Consider the following 27,711-nt stretch of genomic DNA (forward strand, 5'->3'; position numbering starts at 1 on the left):
ACAGGTCAAGATTTATAGGCGGCTTGACTCTTGAGATATTGTTTTGGTTTTGCTTTGGGCAGTGTGTTGGGGTGTGAATTGTTTTGAAGGCAGTTGGAGAAAACCAGCCAAGAGAGCAGACACCATCAGCTCACCCTCGTCCATCACTTTGAGAACCTCCTGAGAATCAAGTGTAAGAAATAGAGAAACTGATGCTGCATTTCTCCTGGAAAAGCTGCCAAACTGATCTCCAATGTCACCTGAAAAGAACTGCTCCAGAAAGATCCCAGTGACAGCCTTCTACGCGTATTTGGGATGCCAGACCGAAAAGGGACAACTGACATCTTTTCGCATCTTCCCTTTCTTCTTTAAGAATTAGCAAGAATTCTTTTTCGTCTTTTTTTGTAACATAGCTCGAAAGAGAAAACCTCTATTTTCTCAGTTAACCGATATATGTCGGTGGGTGTGTGTATGTGTGTGCGTGTGTGTGAGGGGCTAAGGGAAAAGGGAACTTTCATATTTCAATCTGTGTGTTTTTGCTTCACTTCATCACTGGTCTCGTCTTGTCATGTAATAAACCGATAATGTTGTTGTTTATTAAAAGAAACCTGGTTGGTGTATTTTATTCTGGGATCAAGAGTAAAGTGTACGATTGACCGCGGCGGTAACTGGGTAAACATTTAAATATAAGATCGGACCCGACTTCCACCGGTTCCGATCGGAGGGAAGGCAGTTCGATCCCACAGAAGAGGCGGCCTCGCTTAGGGACACTAACTTGTTGGGGGGGGGAGGCGGTGGAGGTCGTGCATACTGAAAATTCTCTGTGGAAGCAGGAAAACGCCAGGAAAACAGCCAAGAAATGCACGAGTATCAGCAGCCGAGGGTTAGGATTGGGATAACGGTACGAGCCGGGCCCTGCGGAGGTTAGGCTGGGAAGGCCCGGATTTCAAAAATACCATCAGCCTAATTTAAAACCAAAAGCGTTTTGGGTTTCATTTAAACGACTGCTCTTTGGTTCTAATCCTGTTGCATTAAGCCTCGACCTCATTAAAAGCCCAGTGGAAATAGGGCATCATCTGTGTGTCAGAGAAGACCCTGTATCCAAGGTAACATAGGCCTGAGGCCTCCTGGTAACAGATGGCACATTAGGGCAGCACAAAGGTTAGGAAGCTATTTGCACCATTTATATTGGTGTATGCTGCAACACGTGTGCAATCTGGATCAAATCCAGAGAGATTACCAAGAAGTTACTGATTAAATCCACTAATCTCTGGGCCCTCGCCTCCCTGAGCAATAGGCCACAGTGGGGTAGCTCTCTTTCCCTCTCTGACACTCGCATCTAACTCAGAACCCCCTGGCTCGAGACCCCACTCCAGACACTAGAGATCAAAAATGTAGGCCACAGTAGGTCAGGACTGAGGGAGTGCTGCACTGTCAGAGGGTCAGTACTGAGGGAGTGCTGCACTGTCAGAGGGTCAGTACTGAGGAGTGCTGTACTGTCAGAGGGTCAGTACTGAGGGAGTGCTGCACTGTCAGAGGGTCAGTACTGAGGGAGTGCTGCACTGTCAGGGGGTCAGTACTGAGGGAGTGCTGCACTGTCGGAGGGTCAGTACTGAGGAGTGCTGCACTGTCAGAGGATCAGTACTGAGGGACTGCTGCACTGTCAGAGGGTCAGTACTGAGGGAGTGCTGCACTGTCAGGGGGTCATTACTGAGGGAGTGCTGCACTGTCGGAGGGTCAGTACTGAGGGAGTGCTGCACTGTCGGGGGGTCAGTACTGAGGGAGTGCTGCACTGTCGGGGGGTCAGTACTGAGGGAGTGCTGCACTGTCGGGGGGTCAGTACTGAGGGAGTGCTACACTGTCGGGGGGTCAGTACTGAGGGAGTGCTGCACTGTCGGGGGGTCAGTACTGAGGGAGTGCTGCACTGTCGGGGGGTCAGTACTGAGGGAGTGCTGCACTGTCAGAGGGTCAGTACTGAGGAGCGCTGCACTGTCGGAGGGTCAGTACTGAGGGAGTGCTGCACTGTCGGAAGGTCACGACTGAGGGAGTGCTGCACTGTCGGGGGGTCAATACCGAGGGAGTGCTGCAATGTCAGAGGGTCAGTACTGAGGAGCGCTGCACTGTCGGAGGGTCAGTACTGAGGGAGTGCTGCACTGTCGGGGGGTCAGTACTGAGGAGTGCTGCACAGTCAGAGGGTCAGTACTGAGGGAGTGCTGCACTGTCGGAAGGTCAGTACTGAGGGAGTGCTGCACTGTCGGGGGGTCAGTACTGAGGGAGTGCTGCACTGTCAGAGGGTCAGTACTGAGGGAGTGCTGCACTGTCGGGGGGTCAGTACTGAGGGAGTGCTGCACTGTCGGAGGGTCAGTACTGAGGGAATGCTGCACTGTCGGAAGGTCAGTACTGACGGAGTGCTGCACTGTCGGGGGGTCAGTGCTGAGGGAGTGCTGCACTGTCAGAGGGTCTGTACTGAGGGAGTGCTGCAGTGTCGGGGGGTCAGTACTGAGGGAGTGCTGCACTGTCGGAGGGTCAGTACTGAGGGAGTGCTGCACTGTCGGAGGGTCAGTACTGAGGGAGTGCTGCACTGTCAGAGGGTCAGTACTGAGGGAGTGCTGCACTGTCGGGGGGTCAGTACTGAGGGAGTGCTGCACTGTCGGGGGGTCAGTACTGAGGGAGTGCTGCACTGTCGGAGGGTCAGTACTGAGGGAGTGCTGCACTGTCGGGGGGTCAGTACTGAGGGAGTGCTGCACTGTCGGAGGGTCAGTACTGAGGGAGTGCTGCACTGTCGGAGGGTCAGTACTGAGGGAGTGCTGCACTGTCAGAGGGTCAGTACTGAGGCGCGCTGCACTGTCGGGGGGTCAGTACTGAGGAGCGCTGCACTGTCAGAGGGTCAGTACTGAGGGAGAGCTGCACTGTCGGAGGGTCAGTACTGAGGGAGCGCTGCACTGTCGGGGGGTCAGTACTGAGGGAGTGCTGCACTGTCAGAGGGTCAGTACTGAGGGAGTGCTGCACTGTTGGAAGGTCACTACTGAGGGAGTGCTGCACTGTCAGAGGGTCAGTGCTGAGGGAGTGCTGCACTGTCGGAGGGTCATTACTGAGGGAGTGCTGCACTGTCAGAGAGTCAGTACTGAGGGAGTGCTGCACTGTCGGAAGGTCACTACTGAGGGAGTGCTGCACTGTCAGAGGGTCAGTACTGAGGAGCGCTGCACTGTCGGGGGGTCAGTACTGAGGAGCGCTGCACTGTCAGTGGGTCAGTACTGAGGAAGTGCTGCACTGTCGGAGGGTCAGTACTGAGGGAGTGCTGCACTGTCGGAAGGTCACTACTGAGGGAGCGCTGCACTGTCGGAGGGTCAGTACTGAGGGAGTGCTGCACTGTCGGAGGGTCAGTACTGAGAGAGTGCTGCACTGTCGGAAGGTCAGTACTGAGGGAGCGCTGCACTGTCGTAAGGTCAGTACTGAGGGAGTGCTGCACTGTCGGAAGGTCAGTACTGAGGGAGTGCTGCACTGTCGGAGGGTCAGTACTGAGGGAGTGCTGCACTGTCGGAGGGTCAGTACTGAGGGAGTGCTGCACTGTCGGAGGGTCAGTACTGAGGGAGTGCTGCACTGTCGGAGGGTCAGTACTGAGGGAGTGCTGCACTGTCGGAGGGTCAGTACTGAGGGAGTGCTGCACTGTCGGAAGGTCAGTACTGAGGGAGTGCTGCACTGTCAGAAGGTCAGTACTGAGGGAGTGCTGCACTGTCGGAGGGTCAGTACTGAGGGAGTGCTGCACTGTCGGAGGGTCAGTACTGAGGGAGTGCTGCATTGTCGGAAGGTCAGTACTGAGGGAGTGCTGCACTGTCAGAGGGTCAGTACTGAGGGAGTGCTGCACTGTCGGGGGGTCAGTACTGAGGGAGTGCTGCACTGTCGGGGGGTCAGTACTGAGGGAGTGCTGCACTGTCGGGGGGTCAGTACTGAGGGAGTGCTGCACTGTCGGTGGGTCAGTACTGAGGGAGTGCTGCACTGTCAGAGGGTCAGTACTGAGGGAGTGCTGCACTGTCGGAGGGTCAGTACTGAGGGAGTGCTGCATTGTCGGAAGGTCAGTACTGAGGGAGTGCTGCACTGTCAGAGGGTCAGTACTGAGGGAGTGCTGCACTGTCGGGGGGTCAGTACTGAGGGAGTGCTGCACTGTCGGGGGGTCAGTACTGAGGGAGTGCTGCACTGTCGGAGGGTCAGTACTGAGGGAGTGCTGCACTGTCGGGGGGTCAGTACTGAGGGAGTGCTGCACTGTCGGAGGGTCAGTACTGAGGGAGTGCTGCACTGTCAGAGGGTCAGTACTGAGGAGCGCTGCACTGTCGGGGGGTCAGTACTGAGGCGCGCTGCACTGTCAGAGGGTCAGTACTGAGGGAGAGCTGCACTGTCGGAGGGTCAGTACTGAGGGAGCGCTGCACTGTCGGGGGGTCAGTACTGAGGAAGTGCTGCACTGTCAGAGGGTCAGTACTGAGGGAGTGCTGCACTGTTGGAAGGTCACTACTGAGGGAGTGCTGCACTGTCAGAGGGTCAGTACTGAGGGAGTGCTGCACTGCCGGAGGGTCAGTACTGAGGGAGTGCTGCACTGTCAGAGAGTCAGTACTGAGGGAATGCTGCACTGTCGGAAGGTCACTACTGAGGGAGTGCTGCACAGTCAGAGGGTCAGTACTGAGGGAGTGCTGCACTGTCGGAGGGTCATTACTGAGGGAGTGCTGCACTGTCAGAGAGTCAGTACTGAGGGAGTGCTGCACTGTCGGAAGGTCACTACTGAGGGAGTGCTGCACTGTCAGAGGGTCAGTACTGAGGAGCGCTGCACTGTCGGAGGGTCAGTACTGAGGAGCGCTGCACTGTCGGAGGGTCAGTACTGAGGGAGTGCTGCACTGTCGGAAGGTCACTACTGAGGGAGCGCTGCACTGTCGGAGGGTCAGTACTGAGGGAATGCTGCACTGTCGGAGGGTCAGTACTGAGGGAGTGCTGCACTGTCGGAGGGTCAGTACTGAGGGAGTGCTGCACTGTCGGAGGGTCAGTACTGAGGGAGTGCTGCACTGTCAGAGGGTCAGTACTGAGGCGCGCTGCACTGTCGGGGGGTCAGTACTGAGGCGCGCTGCACTGTCGGGGGGTCAGTACTGAGGAGCGCTGCACTGTCAGAGGGTCAGTACTGAGGGAGAGCTGCACTGTCGGAGGGTCAGTACTGAGGGAGCGCTGCACTGTCGGAGGGTCAGTACTGAGGGAATGCTGCACTGTCGGAGGGTCAGTACTGAGGGAGTGCTGCACTGTCGGAAGGTCAGTACTGAGGGAGCGCTGCACTGTCGTAAGGTCAGTACTGAGGGAGTGCTGCACTGTCGGAAGGTCAGTACTGAGGGAGTGCTGCACTGTCGGAGGGTCAGTACTGAGGGAGTGCTGCACTGTCGGAAGGTCAGTACTGAGGAGCGCTGCACTGTCGGAGGGTCAGTACTGAGGGAGTGCTGCACTGTCGGAGGGTCAATACTGAGGGAGAGCTCCACTGTCGGAAGGTCAGTACTGAGGGAGTGCTGCACTGTCGGAGGGTCAGTTCTGAGGGAGTGCTGCACTGTCGGAGGGTCAGTACTGAGGAAGTGCTGCACTGTCAGAGGGTCAGTTCTGAGGGAGTGCTGCATTGTCGGAAGGTCAGTACTGAGGGAGTGCTGCACTGTCAGAGGGTCAGTACTGAGGGAGTGCTGCACTGTCGGGGGGTCAGTACTGAGGGAGTGCTGCACTGTCGGGGGGTCAGTACTGAGGGAGTGCTGCACTGTCGGGGGGTCAGTACTGAGGGAGTGCTGCACTGTCGGAGGGTCAGTACTGAGGGAGTGCTGCACTGTCAGAGGGTCAGTACTGAGGGAGTGCTGCACTGTCGGAGGGTCAGTACTGAGGGAGTGCTGCATTGTCGGAAGGTCAGTACTGAGGGAGTGCTGCACTGTCAGAGGGTCAGTACTGAGGGAGTGCTGCACTGTCTGGGGGTCAGTACTGAGGGAGTGCTGCACTGTCGGGGGGTCAGTACTGAGGGAGTGCTGCACTGTCGGAGGGTCAGTACTGAGGGAGTGCTGCACTGTCGGGGGATCAGTACTGAGGGAGTGCTGCACTGTCGGAGGGTCAGTACTGAGGGAGTGCTGCACTGTCAGAGGGTCAGTACTGAGGAGCGCTGCACTGTCGGGGGGTCAGTACTGAGGAGCGCTGCACTGTCTGAGGGTCAGTACTGAGGGAGAGCTGCACTGTCGGAGGGTCAGTACTGAGGGAGCGCTGCACTGTCGGGGGGTCAGTACTGAGGAAGTGCTGCACTGTCAGAGGTTCAGTACTGAGGGAGTGCTGCACTGTTGGAAGGTCACTACTGAGGGAGTGCTGCACTGTCAGAGGGTCAGTACTGAGGGAGTGCTGCACTGCCGGAGGGTCAGTACTGAGGGAGTGCTGCACTGTCAGAGAGTCAGTACTGAGGGAATGCTGCACTGTCGGAAGGTCACTACTGAGGGAGTGCTGCACTGTCAGAGGGTCAGTACTGAGGGAGTGCTGCACTGTCGGAGGGTCATTACTGAGGGAGTGCTGCACTGTCAGAGAGTCAGTACTGAGGGAGTGCTGCACTGTCGGAAGGTCACTACTGAGGGAGTGCTGCACTGTCAGAGGGTCAGTACTGAGGAGCGCTGCACTGTAGGAGGGTCAGTACTGAGGAGCGCTGCACTGTCGGAGGGTCAGTACTGAGGGAGTGCTGCACTGTCGGAAGGTCACTACTGAGGGAGCGCTGCACTGTCGGAGGGTCAGTACTGAGGGAATGCTGCACTGTCGGAGGGTCAGTACTGAGGGAGTGCTGCACTGTCGGAAGGTCAGTACTGAGGGAGCGCTGCACTGTCGTAAGGTCAGTACTGAGGGAGCGCTGCACTGTCGGAGGGTCAGTACTGAGGGAGTGCTGCACTGTCGGAGGGTCAGTACTGAGAGAGTGCTGCACTGTCGGAAGGTCAGTACTGAGGGAGCGCTGCACTGTCGTAAGGTCAGTACTGAGGGAGTGCTGCACTGTCGGAAGGTCAGTACTGAGGGAGTGCTGCACTGTCGGAGGGTCAGTACTGAGGGAGTGCTGCACTGTCGGAGGGTCAGTACTGAGGGAGTGCTGCACTGTCGGAGGGTCAGTACTGAGGGAGTGCTGCACTGTCGGAGGGTCAGTACTGAGGGAGTGCTGCACTGTCGGAGGGTCAGTACTGAGGGAGTGCTGCACTGTCGGAAGGTCAGTACTGAGGGAGTGCTGCACTGTCAGAAGGTCAGTACTGAGGGAGTGCTGCACTGTCGGAGGGTCAGTACTGAGGGAGTGCTGCACTGTCGGAGGGTCAGTACTGAGGGAGTGCTGCATTGTCGGAAGGTCAGTACTGAGGGAGTGCTGCACTGTCAGAGGGTCAGTACTGAGGGAGTGCTGCACTGTCGGGGGGTCAGTACTGAGGGAGTGCTGCACTGTCGGGGGGTCAGTACTGAGGGAGTGCTGCACTGTCGGGGGGTCAGTACTGAGGGAGTGCTGCACTGTCGGTGGGTCAGTACTGAGGGAGTGCTGCACTGTCAGAGGGTCAGTACTGAGGGAGTGCTGCACTGTCGGAGGGTCAGTACTGAGGGAGTGCTGCATTGTCGGAAGGTCAGTACTGAGGGAGTGCTGCACTGTCAGAGGGTCAGTACTGAGGGAGTGCTGCACTGTCGGGGGGTCAGTACTGAGGGAGTGCTGCACTGTCGGGGGGTCAGTACTGAGGGAGTGCTGCACTGTCGGAGGGTCAGTACTGAGGGAGTGCTGCACTGTCGGGGGGTCAGTACTGAGGGAGTGCTGCACTGTCGGAGGGTCAGTACTGAGGGAGTGCTGCACTGTCAGAGGGTCAGTACTGAGGAGCGCTGCACTGTCGGGGGGTCAGTACTGAGGCGCGCTGCACTGTCAGAGGGTCAGTACTGAGGGAGAGCTGCACTGTCGGAGGGTCAGTACTGAGGGAGCGCTGCACTGTCGGGGGGTCAGTACTGAGGAAGTGCTGCACTGTCAGAGGGTCAGTACTGAGGGAGTGCTGCACTGTTGGAAGGTCACTACTGAGGGAGTGCTGCACTGTCAGAGGGTCAGTACTGAGGGAGTGCTGCACTGCCGGAGGGTCAGTACTGAGGGAGTGCTGCACTGTCAGAGAGTCAGTACTGAGGGAATGCTGCACTGTCGGAAGGTCACTACTGAGGGAGTGCTGCACAGTCAGAGGGTCAGTACTGAGGGAGTGCTGCACTGTCGGAGGGTCATTACTGAGGGAGTGCTGCACTGTCAGAGAGTCAGTACTGAGGGAGTGCTGCACTGTCGGAAGGTCACTACTGAGGGAGTGCTGCACTGTCAGAGGGTCAGTACTGAGGAGCGCTGCACTGTCGGAGGGTCAGTACTGAGGAGCGCTGCACTGTCGGAGGGTCAGTACTGAGGGAGTGCTGCACTGTCGGAAGGTCACTACTGAGGGAGCGCTGCACTGTCGGAGGGTCAGTACTGAGGGAATGCTGCACTGTCGGAGGGTCAGTACTGAGGGAGTGCTGCACTGTCGGAGGGTCAGTACTGAGGGAGTGCTGCACTGTCGGAGGGTCAGTACTGAGGGAGTGCTGCACTGTCAGAGGGTCAGTACTGAGGCGCGCTGCACTGTCGGGGGGTCAGTACTGAGGCGCGCTGCACTGTCGGGGGGTCAGTACTGAGGAGCGCTGCACTGTCAGAGGGTCAGTACTGAGGGAGAGCTGCACTGTCGGAGGGTCAGTACTGAGGGAGCGCTGCACTGTCGGAGGGTCAGTACTGAGGGAATGCTGCACTGTCGGAGGGTCAGTACTGAGGGAGTGCTGCACTGTCGGAAGGTCAGTACTGAGGGAGCGCTGCACTGTCGTAAGGTCAGTACTGAGGGAGTGCTGCACTGTCGGAAGGTCAGTACTGAGGGAGTGCTGCACTGTCGGAGGGTCAGTACTGAGGGAGTGCTGCACTGTCGGAAGGTCAGTACTGAGGAGCGCTGCACTGTCGGAGGGTCAGTACTGAGGGAGTGCTGCACTGTCGGAGGGTCAATACTGAGGGAGAGCTCCACTGTCGGAAGGTCAGTACTGAGGGAGTGCTGCACTGTCGGAGGGTCAGTTCTGAGGGAGTGCTGCACTGTCGGAGGGTCAGTACTGAGGAAGTGCTGCACTGTCAGAGGGTCAGTTCTGAGGGAGTGCTGCATTGTCGGAAGGTCAGTACTGAGGGAGTGCTGCACTGTCAGAGGGTCAGTACTGAGGGAGTGCTGCACTGTCGGGGGGTCAGTACTGAGGGAGTGCTGCACTGTCGGGGGGTCAGTACTGAGGGAGTGCTGCACTGTCGGGGGGTCAGTACTGAGGGAGTGCTGCACTGTCGGAGGGTCAGTACTGAGGGAGTGCTGCACTGTCAGAGGGTCAGTACTGAGGGAGTGCTGCACTGTCGGAGGGTCAGTACTGAGGGAGTGCTGCATTGTCGGAAGGTCAGTACTGAGGGAGTGCTGCACTGTCAGAGGGTCAGTACTGAGGGAGTGCTGCACTGTCTGGGGGTCAGTAGTGAGGGAGTGCTGCACTGTCGGGGGGTCAGTACTGAGGGAGTGCTGCACTGTCGGAGGGTCAGTACTGAGGGAGTGCTGCACTGTCGGGGGATCAGTACTGAGGGAGTGCTGCACTGTCGGAGGGTCAGTACTGAGGGAGTGCTGCACTGTCAGAGGGTCAGTACTGAGGAGCGCTGCACTGTCGGGGGGTCAGTACTGAGGAGCGCTGCACTGTCTGAGGGTCAGTACTGAGGGAGAGCTGCACTGTCGGAGGGTCAGTACTGAGGGAGCGCTGCACTGTCGGGGGGTCAGTACTGAGGAAGTGCTGCACTGTCAGAGGTTCAGTACTGAGGGAGTGCTGCACTGTTGGAAGGTCACTACTGAGGGAGTGCTGCACTGTCAGAGGGTCAGTACTGAGGGAGTGCTGCACTGCCGGAGGGTCAGTACTGAGGGAGTGCTGCACTGTCAGAGAGTCAGTACTGAGGGAATGCTGCACTGTCGGAAGGTCACTACTGAGGGAGTGCTGCACTGTCAGAGGGTCAGTACTGAGGGAGTGCTGCACTGTCGGAGGGTCATTACTGAGGGAGTGCTGCACTGTCAGAGAGTCAGTACTGAGGGAGTGCTGCACTGTCGGAAGGTCACTACTGAGGGAGTGCTGCACTGTCAGAGGGTCAGTACTGAGGAGCGCTGCACTGTAGGAGGGTCAGTACTGAGGAGCGCTGCACTGTCGGAGGGTCAGTACTGAGGGAGTGCTGCACTGTCGGAAGGTCACTACTGAGGGAGCGCTGCACTGTCGGAGGGTCAGTACTGAGGGAATGCTGCACTGTCGGAGGGTCAGTACTGAGGGAGTGCTGCACTGTCGGAAGGTCAGTACTGAGGGAGCGCTGCACTGTCGTAAGGTCAGTACTGAGGGAGTGCTGCACTGTCGGAAGGTCAGTACTGAGGGAGTGCTGCACTGTCGGAGGGTCAGTACTGAGGGAGTGCTGCACTGTCGGAGGGTCAGTACTGAGGGAGTGCTGCACTGTCGGAGGGTCAGTACTGAGGGAGTGCTGCACTGTCGGAGGGTCAGTACTGAGGGAGTGCTGCACTGTCGGAAGGTCAGTACTGAGGGAGTGCTGCACTGTCGGAAGGTCAGTACTGAGGGAGTGCTGCACTGTCGGAGGGTCAGTACTGAGGGAGTGCTGCACTGTCGGAAGGTCAGTACTGAGGGAGGGCAGCACTGTCGGAGGGTCAGTACTGAGGGAGTGCTGCACTGTCGGAGGGTCAGTACTGAGGGAGTGCTGCATTGTCGGAAGGTCAGTACTGAGGGAGTGCTGCACTGTCAGAGGGTCAGTACTGAGGGAGTGCTGCACTGTCGGGGGGTCAGTACTGAGGGAGTGCTGCACTGTCGGGGGGTCAGTACTGAGGGAGTGCTGCACTGTCGGGGGGTCAGTACTGAGGCAGTGCTGCACTGTCGGAGGGTCAGTACTGAGGGAGTGCTGCACTGTCAGAGGGTCAGTACTGAGGAGCGCTGCACTGTCGGAAGGTCAGTACTGAGGGAGGGCAGCACTGTCGGAGGGTCAGTACTGAGGGAGTGCTGCACTGTCGGAAGGTCAGTACTGAGGAGCGCTGCACTGTCGGAGGGTCAGTACTGAGGGAGTGCTGCACTGTCGGAGGGTCAATACTGAGGGAGTGCTCCACTGTCGGAAGGTCAGTACTGAGGGAGTGCTGCACTGTCGGAGGGTCAGTTCTGAGGGAGTGCTGCACTGTCGGAGGGTCAGTACTGAGGAAGTGCTGCACTGTCGGAGGGTCAATACTGAGGGAGTGCTCCACTGTCGGAAGGTCAGTACTGAGGGAGTGCTGCACTGTCGGAGGGTCAGTTCTGAGGGAGTGCTGCACTGTCGGAGGGTCAGTACTGAGCGAGCGCTGCACTGTCGGAGGGTCAGTACTGAGGGAGTGCTGCACTGTCGGAGGGTCAGTACTGAGGGAGTGCTGCACTGTCGGAGGGTCAATACTGAGGGAGTGCTCCACTGTCGGAAGGTCAGTACTGAGGGAGTGCTGCACTGTCGGAGGGTCAGTTCTGAGGGAGTGCTGCACTGTCGGAGGTTCAATACTGAGGAAGTGCTACACTGTCGTAAGGTCAGTACTGAGGGAGTGCTGCAATGTCGGAAGGGCAGTACTGAGGGAGTGCTGCACCATCGGAGGGTCAGTACTGAGGGAGTGCTGCACTGTCGGAAGGTCAGTACTGAGGGAGTGCTGCACTGTCGGAAGGTCAGTACTGAGGGAGTGCTGCACTGTCGGAGGGACAGTACTGAGGTAGTTCTGCACTGTCGGAAGGTCAGTACTGAGGGAGTGTTGCACTGTCGGACGGTCAGTACTGAGGGAGTGCTGCACTGTCGGAGGGTCAGTACTGAGGGAATGCTGCACTGTCGGAAGGTCTGTACTGAGGGAGTGCTGCACTGTCGGAATGTCAGTACTGAGGGAGTGCTGCACTGTCGGAGGGTCAGCATTGAGGGAGTGCTGCACTGTCGGAAGGTCAGTACTGAGGGAGTGCGGCACTGTCGGAAGGTCAGTAATGAGGGAGTGCGGCACTGTCGGAGGGTCAGTACTGAGGGAGTGCTGCACTGTCGGAGGGTCAGTACTGAGGGAGTGCAGCATTGTCGGAGGGTCAGTACTGAGGGAGTGCTGCACTGTCGGAGGGTCAGTACTGAGGGAGTGCTGCACCATCGGAGGGTCAGTACTGAGGGAGTGCTGCACTGTCGGAGGGTCAGTACTGAGGGAGTGCTGCACTGTCGGAAGGTCAGTACTGAGGGAGTGCTGCACTGTCGGAGGGTCAGTACTGAGGGAGTGCTGCACTGTCGGAGGGTCAGTACTGAGGTAGTGTTGCACTGTCGGAAGGTCAGTACTGAGCGAGTGCAGCACTGTCCGAGGGTCAGTACTGAGGGAGCGCTGCACTGTCGGACGGTCAGTACTGAGGTAGTGTTGCACTGTCGGAAGGTCAGTACTGAGCGAGTGCAGCACTGTCCGAGGGTCAGTACTGAGGGAGTGCTGCACTGTCGGAGGGTCAGTACTGAGGTAGTGCTGCACTGTCAGAAGATCAGTACAGAGAGAGTGCTGCACTGTCGGAGGGTCAGTACTGAGGGAGTGCTGCACTGTCGGGGGGTCAGTACTGAGGGAGTGCTGCACTGTCGGAATGTCAGTACTGAGGGAGTGCTGCACTGTCGGAGGGTCAGTACTGAGGGAGTGCTGCACTGTCGGAGGGTCAGTACTGAGGGAGTGCTGCACTGTCGGAAGGTCAGTACTGAGGGAGTGCTGCACTGTCGGAGGGTCAGTACTGAGGGAGTGCTGCACTGTCGGAAGGTCAGTACTGAGGGAGTGCTGCACTGTCGGAGGGTCAGTACTGAGGGAGTGCTGCACTGTCGGAGGGTTAGTACTGAGGGAGTGCTGCACTGTCGGAAGGTCAGGACTGAGGGAGTGCTGCACTGTCGGAAGGTCAGTACTGAGGGAGTGCTGCACTGTCGGAAGGTCAGTACTGAGGGAGTGCTGCACTGTCGGAGGGTCAGTACTGAGGGAGTGCTGCACTGTCGGAGGGTTAGTACTGAGGGAGTGCTGCACTGTCGGAAGGTCAGGACTGAGGGAGTGCTGCACTGTCGGAAGGTCAGTACTGAGGGAGTGCTGCACTGTCGGAAGGTCAGTACTGAGGGAGTGCTGCACTGTCGGAGGGTCAGGACTGAGGGAGTGCTGCACTGTCGGAAGGTCAGTACTGAGGTAGTGCTGCACTGTCGGAATGTCAGTACTGAGGGAGTGCTGCACTGTCGGAGGATCAGTATTGAGGGAGTGCTGCACTGTTGGAGGGTCAGTATTGAGGGAGTGCTGCACTGTCGGAAGGTCAGTATTGAGGGAGTGCTGCACTGTCGGAGGGTTAGTACTGAGGGAGCGCTGCACTGTCGGAAGGTCAGTACTGAGGGAGTGCTGCACTGTCGGAGGGTCAGTACTGAGGGAGTGCTGCACTGTCGGAGGGTCAGTACTGAGGGAGTGCTGCACTGTCGGAGGGTCAGTACTGAGGGAGTGCTGCACTGTCGGAGGGTCAGTACTGAGGGAGTGCTGCACTGTCTGAGGGTCAGGACTGAGGGAGTGCTGCACTGTCGGAATGTCAGTACTGAGGGAGTGCTGCACTGTCGGAATGTCAGTATTGAGGGAGTGCTGCACTGTCGGAAGGTCAGTACTGAGCGAGCGCTGCACTGTCGGAAGGTCAGTACTGAGGGAGTGCTGCATTGTCGGAGGGTCAGTACTGAGGGAGTGCAGCACTGTCGGAAGGTCAGTACTGAGGGAGTGCTGCACTGTCGGAGGGTCAGTACTGAGGGAGTGCAGCACTGTCGGAGGGTCAGTACTGAGGGAGCGCTGCACTGTCGGAGGGTCAGTACTGAGGGAGTGCAGCACTGTCGGAAGGTCAGTACTGAGGGAGTGCTGCACTGTCGGAGGGTCAGTACTGAGGGAGTGCAGCACTGTCGGAGGGTCAGTACTGAGGGAGCGCTGCACTGTCGGAGGGTCAGTACTGAGGGAGTGCAGCACTGTCGGAAGGTCAGTACTGAGGGAGCGCTGCACTGTCGGAGGTTCAGTACTGAGGGAGTGCAGCACTGTCGGAAGGTCAGTACTGAGGGAGTGCCGCACTGTCGGAGGGTCAGTACTGAGGGAGTGCCGCACTGTCGGAGGGTCAGTACTGAGGGAGTGCTGCACTGTCAGAGGATCAGTACTGAGGGAGTGCTGCACTGTCGGAGGGTCAGTACTGAGGGAGTGCTGCACTGTCGGAGGGTCAGTACTGAGGGAACCCTGCACTGTCGGAGGGTCAGTACTGAGGGAGTGCTGCACTGTCGGAAGGTCAGTAACTTCACTAAAAGCAGATAATCTTGCCATTATCACAATGCAGTCTGCGGGATCTTGCTGTGCACAAATTGGTGGACACTTTTCCAACCTGACAACCGTGATTGCGCTTTTCTGAAGGAACCTCATTGACTGTCAAGCGCTTTGGGACGTCCTGGGCTGGAGATAAGAGGCGTCGGAGTGAAGTCCATTCCCAATCTTTCTTTAGGCTTCAACTCTCAGGCGGGGAAAATTCCAGAATCTGGGGGGGTTTGCAAGGAACAGGAGGAGGCCCATTCAGCCCCTTCTCTGGCCTGTTACACTGGAACAGGAGGAGGCCCATTCAGCCCCTTCTCCAGCCTGTTACACTGGAACAGGAGGAGGCCCATTCAGCCCCTTCTCCAGCCTGTTACACAGGAACAGGAGGAGGCCCATTCAGCCCCTTCTCCAGCCTGTTACACTGGAACAGGAGGAGGCCCATTCAGCCACTTCTCCAGCCTGTTACACTGGAACAGGAGGAGGCCCATTCAGCCCCTTCTCCAGCCTGTTACACAGGAACATGAGGAGGCCCATTCAGCCCCTTCTCCAGCCTGTTACACTGGAACAGGAGGAGGCCCATTCAGCCCCTTCTCCAGCCTGTTACACAGGAACAGGAGGAGGCCCATTCAGCCCCTTCTCCAGCCTGTTACACTGGAACAGGAGGAGGCCCATTCAGCCCCTTCTCCAGCCTGTTACACAGGAACAGGAGGAGGCCCATTCAGCCCCTTCTCCAGCCTGCTACACGGGAACAGGAGGAGGCCCATTCAGCCCCTTCTCCAGCCTGTTACACAGGAACAGGAGGAGGCCCATTCAGCCCCTTCTCCGGCCTGTTACACTGGAACAGGAGGAGGCCCATTCAGCCCCTTCTCCAGCCTGTTACACTGGAACAGGAGGAGGCCCATTCAGCCCCTTCTCCAGCCTGCTACACGGGAACAGGAGGAGGCCCATTCAGCCCCTTCTCCAGCCTGTTACACAGGAACAGGAGGAGGCCCATTCAGCCCCTTCTCCAGCCTGTTACACTGGAACAGGAGGAGGCCCATTCAGCCCCTTCTCCAGCCTGTTACACAGGAACAGGAGGAGGCCCATTCAGCCCCTTCTCCAGCCTGTTACACAGGAACAGGAGGAGGCCCATTCAGCCCCTTCTCCAGCCTGTTACACTGGAACAGGAGGAGGCCCATTCAGCCCCTTCTCCAGCCTGTTACACTGGAACAGGAGGAGGCCCATTCAGCCCCTTCTCCAGCCTGTTACACTGGAACAGGAGGAGGCCCATTCAGACCCTTCTCCAGCCTGTTACACGGGAACAGGAGGAGGCCCATTCAGCCCCTTCTCCAGCCTGCTACACGGGAACAGGAGGAGGCCCATTCAGCCCCTTCTCCAGCCTGTTACACAGGAACAGGAGGAGGCCCATTCAGCCCCTTCTCCAGCCTGTTACACTGGAACAGGAGGAGGCCCATTCAGCCCCTTCTCCAGCCTGTTACACAGGAACAGGAGGAGGCCCATTCAGCCCCTTCTCCAGCCTGTTACACAGGAACAGGAGGAGGCCCATTCAGCCCCTTCTCCAGCCTGTTACACTGGAACAGGAGGAGGCCCATTCAGCCCCTTCTCCAGCCTGTTACACTGGAACAGGAGGAGGCCCATTCAGCCCCTTCTCCAGCCTGTTACACTGGAACAGGAGGAGGCCCATTCAGCCCCTTCTCCCATCCCCCGGCTCCTCCCTCCCTTGAGGCCCAGACTCACTCTGCTCTGTCATGGGTGCTGACAGGATGACGCTGTGAATTCTCTTCACATCCTCCACATTGCTCGTGATCTTCTCGATATCACGGCGGATTTCCTCAATCTGCAGAGAGGGAGAAGGGGGACAAGCGAAGTCAGGATGAGTGGGCCTCGCCTGCGGAGCTGTAGACCTATCCCAGGCCTCCCAACAGACCTCCTCCCTACCCTCCAAGCGATCGAGGCTCCTCTCGGCCTCACCCACCACGTCCTACCCCACTCCCTCCATCGTCACATCTCTCTTCAAGACTTCCAATCCCCCCAATATAGCGGGTCCCAGACCCTTACCTCAACCCAGTCCCATTGGCCCAGTGCCTCCAACAACACATCCAATTCTCATCCTAGTTTTCAAATCCCTCTCCGGCCTCACCCCCTCCCTATCTGTGTCACCTCCTCCAGTCCCTACAACCCTCCCTATCTGTGTAACCTCCTCCAGTCCCTACAACCCTCCCTATCTCTGTAACCTCCTCCAGCCCCTACAACCCTCCCTATCTCTGTAACCTCCTCCAGCCCCTACAACCCTCCCTATCTCTGTAACCTCCTCCAGCCCCTACAACCCTCCCTATCTCTGTCACCTCCTCCAGGTCCTCCATCCCTCCCTATCTCTGTAACCTCCTCCAGCCCCTACAACCCTCCCGATCTCTGTAACCTCCTCCAGGTCCTCCATCCCTCCCTATCTCTGTAACCTCCTCCAGCCCCTACAACCCTCCCTATCTCTGTAACCTCCTCCAGCCCCTACAACCCTCCCTATCTCTGTCACCTCCTCCAGGTCCTCCATCCCTCCCTATCTCTGTAACCTCCTCCAGCCCCTACAACCCTCCCGATCTCTGTAACCTCCTCCAGCCCCTACAACCCTCCCTATCTCTGTAACCTCCTCCAGCCCCTACAACCCTCCCTATCTCTGCAACCTCCTCCAGCCCCTGTGACCCTCCCTATCCCTGTAACCTCCTCCAGCCCCTACAACCCTCCCAATCTCTGTAACCTCCTCCAGCCCCTACAACTCTCCCTATCTCTGTAACCTCCTCCAACCCCTACATCTCTCCCTATCTCTGTAACCTCCTCCAGTTCCTCCATGCCTCCCTATCTCTGTAACCTCCTCCAGCCCCTACAACCCCTCCCTATTTCTGTAACCTCCTCCAGGTCCTCCATCCCTCCCTATCTCTGTAACCTTCTCCAGTTCCCCCTTCCCTCCCAATCTCTGTAACCTCCTCCAGCCCCTACAACCCTCCCTACCTCTGTTACCTCCTCCAGCCCCTATGACCCTCCCTATCTCTGTAACCTCCTCCAGCCCCTACACCCCTCCCTATCTCTGTAACCTCCTCCAGCCCCTATGACCCTCCCTATCTCTGTAACCTCCTCCAGCCCCTACAACCCTCCCTGTCTCTGTAACCTCCTCCAGCCCCTACAACCCTCCCAATCTCTGTAACCTCCTCCAGCCCCTACAACCCTCCCTATCTCTGTAACCTCCTCCAGCCCCTACAACCCTCCGAGATCTCTGCGCTCCTCCAGTTCCGGCCTCTTGAGCATCCCCCGATTTTAATCTCTCCACCATTGGCGGCCGTGCCTGCAGCTGCCTGGGCCCTGAGCTCTGGAATTCCCTCCCTAAACCTCTCCGCCTCTCTCTCTCTCTCTCCTCCTTTAAGACTCTCCTTAAAACCTCCCTCTTTGACCCAGTATTTGGTCACCTGACCCTAATATCTCCTTATGTGACTCAGGGTTAAAATTGGTTTGATAATCGCTGCTGTGAAGCATCTTGGGATGTGTTACTATGCTAAGGGTACTATATCAATGCAGGTTGTTGTTCTGTGGCTGCTCCTCATTCTCTGGGGCACAGTGGGCACCGCCAACAGGATCGAGCCCCTTGGCTGAGGTGCCACACTGTTCAGACACTGACTATTCCACCGTGGGGTGCGGGGACCTCATGACACAATCTCATCCGCCAGCCTCTCGTGGGGGTCGAGGCGGGGTCATTCCCCTGTAGCGTCACACGGTCTTTACCCCTAGTCACCCGGTGTTGAACAACACAAACTGTCACTCAGCTGGCATCCCGGGAATGCCACACCCCACCCCGAAAATACCCGCCCTCCTCCCACACTCCCCACCACCTCCCTCTGACCAGCCTTCCAGGCCTCACCTGTCCAAAGAACTCATCCATGAAGGCATTGTTGTCGATGCAGATCTCGATATCATCCGTGTCATCCGTGTCGCACGTCTGTAGGGAAAAGAGACAGTGGGACAGAGAGAGGGAGGGAGAGAGAGAGAGGGTCAGAGAGAGAGAGAGAGAAAGACGGAGAGAGGGAGGGAGAGAGAGAGAGGGTCAGAGAGTGAAAGAGAGAAAGACGGAGAGATTGAGGGAGAGAGAGAGAGGGTCAGAGAGAGAGAGAGAAAGACGGAGAGAGAGAGAGAGAGACAGAGAGAGAGACAGGGAGAGACAGAGAGAGAGAGAGAAAGATGGAGAGAGGGAGGGAGAGAGACAGAGAGACAGAGAGAGAGAGAGAGAGAGAGACAGAGAGAGGGAGAGAAAGATGGAGAGAGGGAGGGAGAGAGACAGAGAGACAGAGAGAGAGAGAGAGAGAGAGACAGAGAGAGGGAGGGAGAGAGAGAGAGAGACAGAGAGACAGAGAGAGAGAGAGAGAGAGACAGGGAGAGACAGAGAGAGAGAGAGAAAGACGGAGAGAGGGAGGGAGAGAGAGAGAGGGTCAGAGAGTGAAAGAGAGAAAGACGGAGAGATTGAGGGAGAGAGAGAGAGGGTCAGAGAGAGAGAGAGAGAAAGACGGAGAGAGAGAGAGAGAGACAGAGAGAGAGACAGGGAGAGACAGAGAGAGAGAGAGAAAGACGGAGAGAGGGAGGGAGAGAGACAGAGAGACAGAGAGAGAGAGAGAGAGAGACAGAGAGAGGGAGGGAGAGAGAGAGAGAGACAGAGAGACAGAGAGAGAGAGAGAGAGAGACAGGGAGAGACAGAGAGAGAGAGAGAAAGACGGAGAGAGGGAGGGAGAGAGAGAGAGGGTCAGAGAGTGAAAGAGAGAAAGACGGAGAGATTGAGGGAGAGAGAGAGAGGGTCAGAGAGAGAGAGAGAGAAAGACGGAGAGAGAGAGAGAGACAGAGAGAGAGACAGGGAGAGACAGAGAGAGAGAGAGAAAGACGGAGAGAGGGAGGGAGAGAGACAGAGAGACAGAGAGAGAGAGAGAGAGAGACAGAGAGAGGGAGGGAGAGAGAGAGAGAGACAGAGAGACAGAGAGAGAGAGAGAGACAGGGAGAGACAGAGAGAGAGAGAGAAAGACGGAGAGAGGGAGGGAGAGAGAGAGAGGGTCAGAGAGTGAAAGAGAGAAAGACGGAGAGAGGGAGGGAGAGAGAGAGAGAGACAGAGAGAGAGAGAGACAGAGAGAGACAGAGAGAGAGAGAGAGAGACAGAGAGAGAGAGAGAGAGAGAGAGAAAGAAGGAGAGAGGGAGAGAGACAGAGAGAGAGAGAGAGACAGAGAGAGAGAGACAGAGAGAGAGAGAAAGACGGAAAGAGGGAGACAGACAGAGGGAGAGAGAGAGAGAAAGACAGAGAGAGGGAGAGAGACAGAGAGAGAGAGAGAAAGACAGAGAGAGAGAGAGAGACAGAGAGAGAGAGAGAAAGACAGAGAGAGAGAGAGAAAGAAAGCCAGAGAGAGACCGAGAGAGAGAAAGACGGAGAGAGGGAGAGAGAGAGAGACAGACAGAGAGAGAGAAAGACGGAGAGAGGGGATCAGAGAAACAGAAAGAGACAGATAGAGGGAGAGACAGAGAGAGGGAGACATAGAGAGAAAGAGAGAGACAGAGAGAGAGAGAGAGAGAGACAGAGAGAGGGGATCAGAGAAACAGAAAGAGACAGATAGAGGGAGAGACAGAGAGAGGGAGACATAGAGAGAAAGAGAGAGACAGAGAGAGAGAGAGAGAGAAAGGTGGAGGGAGGGAGAGAGACAGACAGAAAAAGACGGAGAGAGGGAGAGAGAGAGCAAAAGAGAATATCAGAGAAAGAGAGAGAGGGAGAGAGGGAGAGACAGACAGAGAAAGAGAGAGAGGGAGAGAGAGAGAGAGAGACAGACAGAGAGAAAGAGATGGATAGTGAGACAGAAAGAGAGGGAGACAGACAGTGAGAGACAGGGAGAGGCAGAGAGGGTGAGCGTGAGAAAGAGAGGGAGATAAAGAGACAGAGAATAAACCCATTAGTAAGAATTACATGAAAGAATTCTTCACATTTTGAGCAAATTTTCCCAGATATTTGGGATTTCATGCAATTTCCAGTCACATCGATTTTACTTCAACCAGAAAGATTTGTTGCTTCACCGCTGAAACCCGAGGCAATCAATTGACATTGCAGTCAAACTTTGACCTTTAAACTTTGTGATCTGAGGTCATGTCCTGCCCCAGCCTGGGGGGGCTGATTGGCCTCATCAATTTTCATTTTCATCATCAATTGGAACAGGCTGGAGAAGGGGCTGAATGGACCTCCTCCTGTTCCTGTGTAACAGGCTGGAGAAGGGGCTGAATGGGCCTCCTCCTGTTCCTGTGTAACAGGCCGGAGAAGGGGCTGAACGGGCCTCCTCCTGTTCCTGTGTAACAGGCTGGAGAAGGGGCTGAATGGGCCTCCTCCTGTTCCTGTGTAACAGGCCGGAGAAGGGGCTGAACGGGCCTCCTCCTGTTCCTGTGTAACAGGCTGGAGAAGGGGCTGAATGGGCCTCCTCCTGTTCCAGTGTAACATGCTGGAGAAGGGGCTGAATGGGCCTCCTCCTGTTCCAGTGTAACAGGCTGGAGAAGGGGCTGAATGGGCCTCCTCCTGTTCCTGTGTAACAGGCCGGAGAAGGGGCTGAACGGGCCTCCTCCTGTTCCTGTGTAACAGGCCGGAGAAGGGGCTGAATGGGCCTCCTCCTGTTCCTGTGTAACAGGCTGGAGAAGGGGCTGAATGGGCCTCCTCCTGTTCCTGTGTAACAGGCCGGAGAAGGGGCTGAACGGGCCTCCTCCTGTTCCTGTGTAACAGGCTGGAGAAGGGGCTGAATGGGCCTCCTCCTGTTCCTGTGTAACAGGCCGGAGAAGGGGCTGAACGGGCCTCCTCCTGTTCCTGTGTAACAGGCTGGAGAAGGGGCTGAATGGGCCTCCTCCTGTTCCTGTGTAACAGGCTGGAGAAGGGGCTGAATGGGCCTCCTCCTGTTCCTGTGTAACAGGCCGGAGAAGGGGCTGAATGGGCCTCCTCCTGTTCCTGTGTAACAGGCTGGAGAAGGGGCTGAATGGGCCTCCTCCTGTTCCAGTGTATCAGGCTGGAGAAGGGGCTGAATGGGCCTCCTCCTGTTCCAGTGTAACAGGCTGGAGAAGGGGCTGAATGGGCCTCCTCCTGTTCCAGTGTAACAGGCTGGAGAAGGGGCTGAATGGGCCCCCTCCTGTTCCATTGTATCAGGCTGGAGAAGGGGCTGAATGGGCCTCCTCCTGTTCCAGTGTAACAGGCTGGAGAAGAGGCTGAATGGGCCCCCTCCTGTTCCAGTGTAACAGGCTGGAGAAGGGGCTGAATGGGCCTCCTCCTGTTCCTGTGTAACAGGCTGGAGAAGGGGCTGAATGGGCCTCCTCCTGTTCCCGTGTAACAGGCTGGAGAAGGGGCTGAATGGGCCTCCTCCTGTTCCCGTGTAACAGGCTGGAGAAGGGTCTGAATGGGCCTCCTCCTGTTCCCGTGTAACAGGCTGGAGAAGGGGCTGAATGGGCCTCCTCCTGTTCCTGTGTAACAGGCTGGAGAAGGGGCTGAATGGGCCTCCTCCTGTTCCCGTGTAACAGGCCGGAGAAGGGGCTGAATGGGCCTCCTCCTGTTCTAGTGTAACAGGCTGGAGAAGGGGCTGAATGGGCCTCCTCCTGTTCCTGTGTAACAGGCTGGAGAAGGGGCTGAATGGGCCTCCTCCTGTTCTAGTGTAACAGGCTGGAGAAGGGGCTGAATGGGCCTCCTCCTGTTCCTGTGTAACAGGCTGGAGAAGGGGCTGAATGGGCCTCCTCCTGTTCCAGTGTAACAGGCTGGAGAAGGGGCTGAATGGGCCTCCTCCTGTTCCAGTGTAACAGGCTGGAGAAGGGGCTGAATGGGCCTCCTCCTGTTCCTGTGTAACAGGCTGGAGAAGGGGCTGAATGGGCCCCCTCCTGTTCCATTGTATCAGGCTGGAGAAGGGGCTGAATGGGCCCCCTCCTGTTCCAGTGTAACAGGCCGGAGAAGGGGCTGAATGGGCCTCCTCCTGTTCTAGTGTAACAGGCTGGAGAAGGGGCTGAATGGGCCCCCTCCTGTTCCAGTGTAACAGGCCGGAGAAGGGGCTGAATGGGCCTCCTCCTGTTCTAGTGTAACAGGCTGGAGAAGGGGCTGAATGGGCCTCCTCCTGTTCCTGTGTAACAGGCTGGAGAAGGGGCTGAATGGGCCTCCTCCTGTTCCAGTGTAACAGGGCGGAGAAGGGGCTGAATGGGCCTCCTCCTGTTCCTGTGTAACAGGCCGGAGAAGGGGCTGAATGGGCTTCCTCCTGTTCCAGTGTAACAGGCTGGAGAAGGGGCTGAATGGACCTCCTCCTGTTCCAGTGTAACAGGCTGGAGAAGGGGCTGAATGGGCCTCCTCCTGTTCCAGTGTAACAGGGCGGAGAAGGGGCTGAATGGGCCTCCTCCTGTTCCTGTGTAACAGGCTGGAGAAGGGGCTGAATGGGCCTCCTCCTGTTCCAGTGTAACAGGCTGGAGAAGGGGCTGAATGGGCCTCCTCCTGTTCCTGTGTAACAGGCTGGAGAAGGGGCTGAATGGGCCTCCTCCTGTTCCAGTGTAACAGGCCGGAGAAGGGGCTGAATGGGCCTCCTCCTATCCAGTGTAACAGGCTGGAGAAGGGGCTGAATGGGCCTCCTCCTGTTCCTGTGTAACAGGCCGGAGAAGGGGCTGAATGGGCCTCCTCCTGTTCCCGTGTAACAGGCCGGAGAAGGGGCTGAATGGGCCTCCTCCTGTTCCCGTGTAACAGGCCGGAGAAGGGGCTGAATGGGCCTCCTCCTGTTCCAGTGTAACAGGTTGGAGAAGGGGCTGAATGGGCCTCCTCCTGTTCCCGTGTAACAGGCTGGGGAAGGGGCTGAATGGGCCTCCTCCTGTTCCCGTGTAACAGGCTGGAGAAGGGGCTGAATGGGCCTCCTCCTGTTCCAGTGTAACAGGCCGGAGAAGGGGCTGAATGGGCCTCCTCCTGTTCCAGTGTAACAGGCCGGAGAAGGGGCTGAATGGGCCTCCTCCTGTTCCAGTGTAACAGGCAGGAGAAGGGGCTGAATGGGCCTCCTCCTGTTCCAGTGTAACAGGCTGGGGAAGGGGCTGAATGGGCCTCCTCCTGTTCCCGTGTAACAGACCGGAGAAGGGGCTGAATGGGCCTCCTCCTGTTCCTGTGTAACAGGCCAGAGAAGGGGCTGAATGGGCCTCCTCCTGTTCCTGTGTAACAGGCTGGAGAAGGAGCTGAATGGGCCTCCTCCTGTTCCTGTGTAACAGGCTGGAGAAGGAGCTGAATGGGCCTCCTCCTGTTCCTACATTACTCTTTCCTCTCACGTAGAGGGTGAGGGGTGTCCAGCACGGCATTCGGACGAGGATGTGCTCAACCTTCTGGCTGTTTGACAGGGGCGTGCGGCGCGCCAAAGCCCCGAACCTGCTGTACAGGGAGTGTGCACGGGCATTTTCTGGAAAGTTATCAGTAGCAAGGACCCAGGGCTGATTCCTCACTCCCAACCTTGCCAAGGTGGGGGAAGGGGAAGACGGTGCTGAGGTCAAATTGTAGCAGGCCCTGGCTACTGACCAACCCACCAGGTAACCTGGAGTGTACCCGGACAGTGGGGCCGCGGCTGCCAGGCATCGAGGTTGCTTTCACTTGCCGAAGGTCCGCAGTGGGCCCTGGGTGGATGGTCCTGTCCCTGTGCCGGTGTGTGCATCAGCAATAGGAACTGATGCAGACAATTCCGGAAAACTCCTGAACCTCGCCTCAACACCACCCCACAACTTCCACCACTCCTCCACCCCATTCTTGGAGCCACTGCCCACATTCCCCTCTTCCTTTTCCACACATGCACGTGGAGCCCTATTAAAAAGTGCAGTCCGGGGTGGGGGGGGGGGGCGGCGTGGGGGCGTGGCGGGGGGTTAGCTATTCGACTGCAGGAGGCTTCACATTCTCCCTCTGTCTGTCTTTCAACCTCTGTCTGTTTCTCTCTCTCTCCTGTTGTCTTCCTGTGTTCTCACTCTCTCTGTCTCGTACTCTCTCTGTCTCTCTCGTCTCCCTCTGTCCCTCTCTCTCACTATGTCCACTCCCTCTTTGTCTCTGTCTCCCTGTGTTACTATCAGGTGAGAAAGGTGTCCGGGGTTCCCTCTCAGCCTTCACCTGGTCTTACTGTAACAGGCGTTAATTTTAAACACACCGTGTTTTGAGCCCCCACTTGGAGCACCCTTGTTCACCGCTTTCCCATTATAATGCAAAGAAGCCAGCACAAACCAAGGTTTAAAGAAGAAAAGTGAAATGTTATGAATCTTAAACTTAAACTCTAATTCGGTTAACGCCTATGGATACCGTGCACAATGACTCCCAGTGTGATATGGAGACCGGAACTGTACACAGTAACTCCCAGTGTGATATGGAGACCGGAACTGTCCACAGTAACTCCCAGTGTGATATGGAGACCGGAACTGTACACAGTAACTCCCAGTGTGATATGGAGACCGGAACTGTACACAGTAACTCCCAGTGTGATATGGAGACCGGAACTGTACACAGTAACTCCCAGTGTGATATGGAGACCGGAACTGTGCACAGTAACTCCCAGTGTGATATGGAGACCGGAACTGTGCACAGCAACTCCCAGTGTGATATGGAGACCGGAACTGTACACAGTAACTCCCAGTGTGATATGGAGACCAGAACTGTGCACAGCAACTCCCAGTGTGATATGGAGACCAGAACTGTACACAGTAACTCCCAGTGTGATATGGAGACCAGAACTGTACACAGTAACTCCCAGTGTGATATGGAGACCGGAACTGTGCACAGCAACTCCCAGTGTGATATGGAGACCGGAACTGTGCACAGCAACTCCCAGTGTGATATGGAGACCGGAACTGTGGACAGTAACTCCCAGTGTGATATGGAGACCGGAACTGTACACAGTAACTCCCAGTGTGATATGGAGACCAGAACTGTACACAGTAACTCCCAGTGTGATATGGAGACCGGAACTGTGCACAATGACTCCCAGTGTGATATGGAGACCGGAACTGTGCACAGCAACTCCCAGTGTGATATGGAGACCGGAACTGTACACAGTAACTCCCAGTGTGATATGGAGACCAGAACTGTGCACAGCAACTCCCAGTGTGATATGGAGACCAGAACTGTACACAGTAACTCCCAGTGTGATATGGAGACCAGAACTGTACACAGTAACTCCCAGTGTGATATGGAGACCGGAACTGTGCACAGCAACTCCCAGTGTGATATGGAGACCGGAACTGTGCACAGCAACTCCCAGTGTGATATGGAGACCGGAACTGTGGACAGTAACTCCCAGTGTGATATGGAGACCGGAACTGTACACAGTAACTCCCAGTGTGATATGGAGACCAGAACTGTACACAGTAACTCCCAGTGTGATATGGAGACCGGAACTGTGCACAATGACTCCCAGTGTGATATGGAGACCGGAACTGTGCACAGCAACTCCCAGTGTGATATGGAGACCGGAACTGTACACAGTAACTCCCAGTGTGATATGGAGACCAGAACTGCACACAGTAACTCCCAGTGTGATATGGAGACTGGAACTGTGCACAATGACTCCCAGTGTGATATGGAGACCGGAACTGTGCACAGTAACTCTCAGTGTGATATGGAGACCGGAACTGTACACAGTAACTCCCAGTGTGATATGGAGACCGGAACTGTACACAGTAACTCCCAGTGTGATATGGAGACCGGAACTGTACACAGTAACTCCCAGTGTGATATGGAGACCGGAACTGTACACAGTAACTCCCAGTGTGATATGGAGACCGGAACTGTACACAGTAACTCCCAGTGTGATATGGAGACCGGAACTGTACACAGTAACTCCCAGTGTGATATGGAGACCGGAACTGTACACAGTAACTCCCAGTGTGATATGGAGACCGGAACTGTACACAGTAACTCCCAGTGTGATATGGAGACCGGAACTGTGCACAGTAACTCCCAGTGTGATATGGAGACCGGAACTGTGCACAGTAACTCCCAGTGTGATATGGAGACCGGAACTGTACACAGTAACTCCCAGTGTGATATGGAGACCGGAACTGTACACAGTAACTCCCAGTGTGATATGGAGACCAGAACTGTGTACAGTAACTCCAGTGTGATATGGAGACCGGAACTCTACACAGTAACTCCCAGTGTGATATGGAGACCGGAACTGTGCACAGTAACTCCCAGTGTGATATGGAGACCGGAACTGGACACAGTAACTCCCAGTGTGATATGGAGACCGGAACTGTACACAGTAACTCCCAAGTGTGATATGGAGACCGGAACTGTGCACAGTAACTCCCAGTGTGATATGGAGACCGGAACTGTGTACAATGACTCCCAGTGTGATATGGAGACCAGAACTGTGCACAATGACTCCCAGTGTGATATGGAGACCAGAACTGTGCACAATGACTCCCAGTGTGATATGGAGACCAGAACTGTGCACAATGACTCCCAGTGTGATATGGAGACCAGAACTGTGCACAATGACTCCCAGTGTGATATGGAGACCAGAACTGTGCACAATGACTCCCAGTGTGATATGGAGACCAGAACTGTGCACAATGACTCCCAGTGTGATATGGAGACCAGAACTGTGCACAATGACTCCCAGTGTGATATGGAGACCGGAACAGTGTACAGTAACTCCCAGTGTGATATGGAGACTGGAACTCTGCACAGTAACTCCCAGTGTGATATGGAGACCGGAACTCTGCACAGTAACTCCCAGTGTGATATGGAGACCAGAACTGTACACAGTAACTCCCAGTGTGATATGGAGACCGGAACTGTACACAGTAACTCCCAGTGTGATATGGAGACCAGAACTGTACACAGTAACTCCCAGTGTGATATGGAGACTGGAACTGTGCACAGTAACTCCCAGTGTGATATGGAGACCGGAACAGTGTACAGTAACTCCCAGTGTGATATGGAGACCGGAACTGTACACAGTAACTCCCAGTGTGACATGGAGACCGGAACTGTGCACAGTAACTCCCAGTGTGATATGGAGACCAGAACTGTACACAGTAACTCCCAGTGTGATATGGAGACCAGAACTGTGTACAGTAACTCCCAGTGTGATATGGAGACCAGAACTGAGTACAGTAACTCACAGTGTGATATGGAGACCAGAACTGTACACAGTAACTCCAGTGTGATATGGAGACTGGAACTGTGTACAGTAACTCCCAGTGTGATATGGAGACCAGAACTGTGTACAGTATCTCCCAGTGTGATATGGAGACCAGAACTGTACACAGTAACTCCAGTGTGATATGGAGACCGGAACTGTGTACAGTAACTCC

At 56.3% G+C, this 27,711-nt stretch overlaps 2 protein-coding genes across 2 annotated transcripts in view; one reads left to right on the forward strand and one right to left on the reverse strand.

The window, feature by feature from the left end:
* Positions 1 to 23,718, reverse strand: part of LOC137385183 (syntaxin-3-like) — a 120,106-nt gene extending 96,388 nt beyond the window's left edge. Inside the window, exons 1-3 of the mRNA XM_068060169.1 lie at positions 23,671 to 23,718; positions 18,280 to 18,357; positions 16,113 to 16,212 (exon numbers count right to left, since the gene is read on the reverse strand). Coding sequence (XP_067916270.1) covers positions 16,113 to 16,212; positions 18,280 to 18,357; positions 23,671 to 23,718 — 226 coding nt within the window. The remainder of the gene's footprint in view (positions 1 to 16,112; positions 16,213 to 18,279; positions 18,358 to 23,670) is intronic.
* A 10-nt stretch (positions 23,719 to 23,728) lies between these two features.
* The window catches only part of LOC137385184 (GTP-binding nuclear protein Ran-like), a 49,686-nt gene continuing 45,703 nt past the window's right edge, over positions 23,729 to 27,711 (forward strand). The window contains exon 1 of the mRNA XM_068060170.1: positions 23,729 to 23,790. Coding sequence (XP_067916271.1) covers positions 23,729 to 23,790 — 62 coding nt within the window. The remainder of the gene's footprint in view (positions 23,791 to 27,711) is intronic.

The sequence above is a fragment of the Heterodontus francisci genome, chromosome 28 (genome assembly GCF_036365525.1).
Source record: "Heterodontus francisci isolate sHetFra1 chromosome 28, sHetFra1.hap1, whole genome shotgun sequence".
Lineage (NCBI taxonomy): Eukaryota > Metazoa > Chordata > Chondrichthyes > Heterodontiformes > Heterodontidae > Heterodontus > Heterodontus francisci.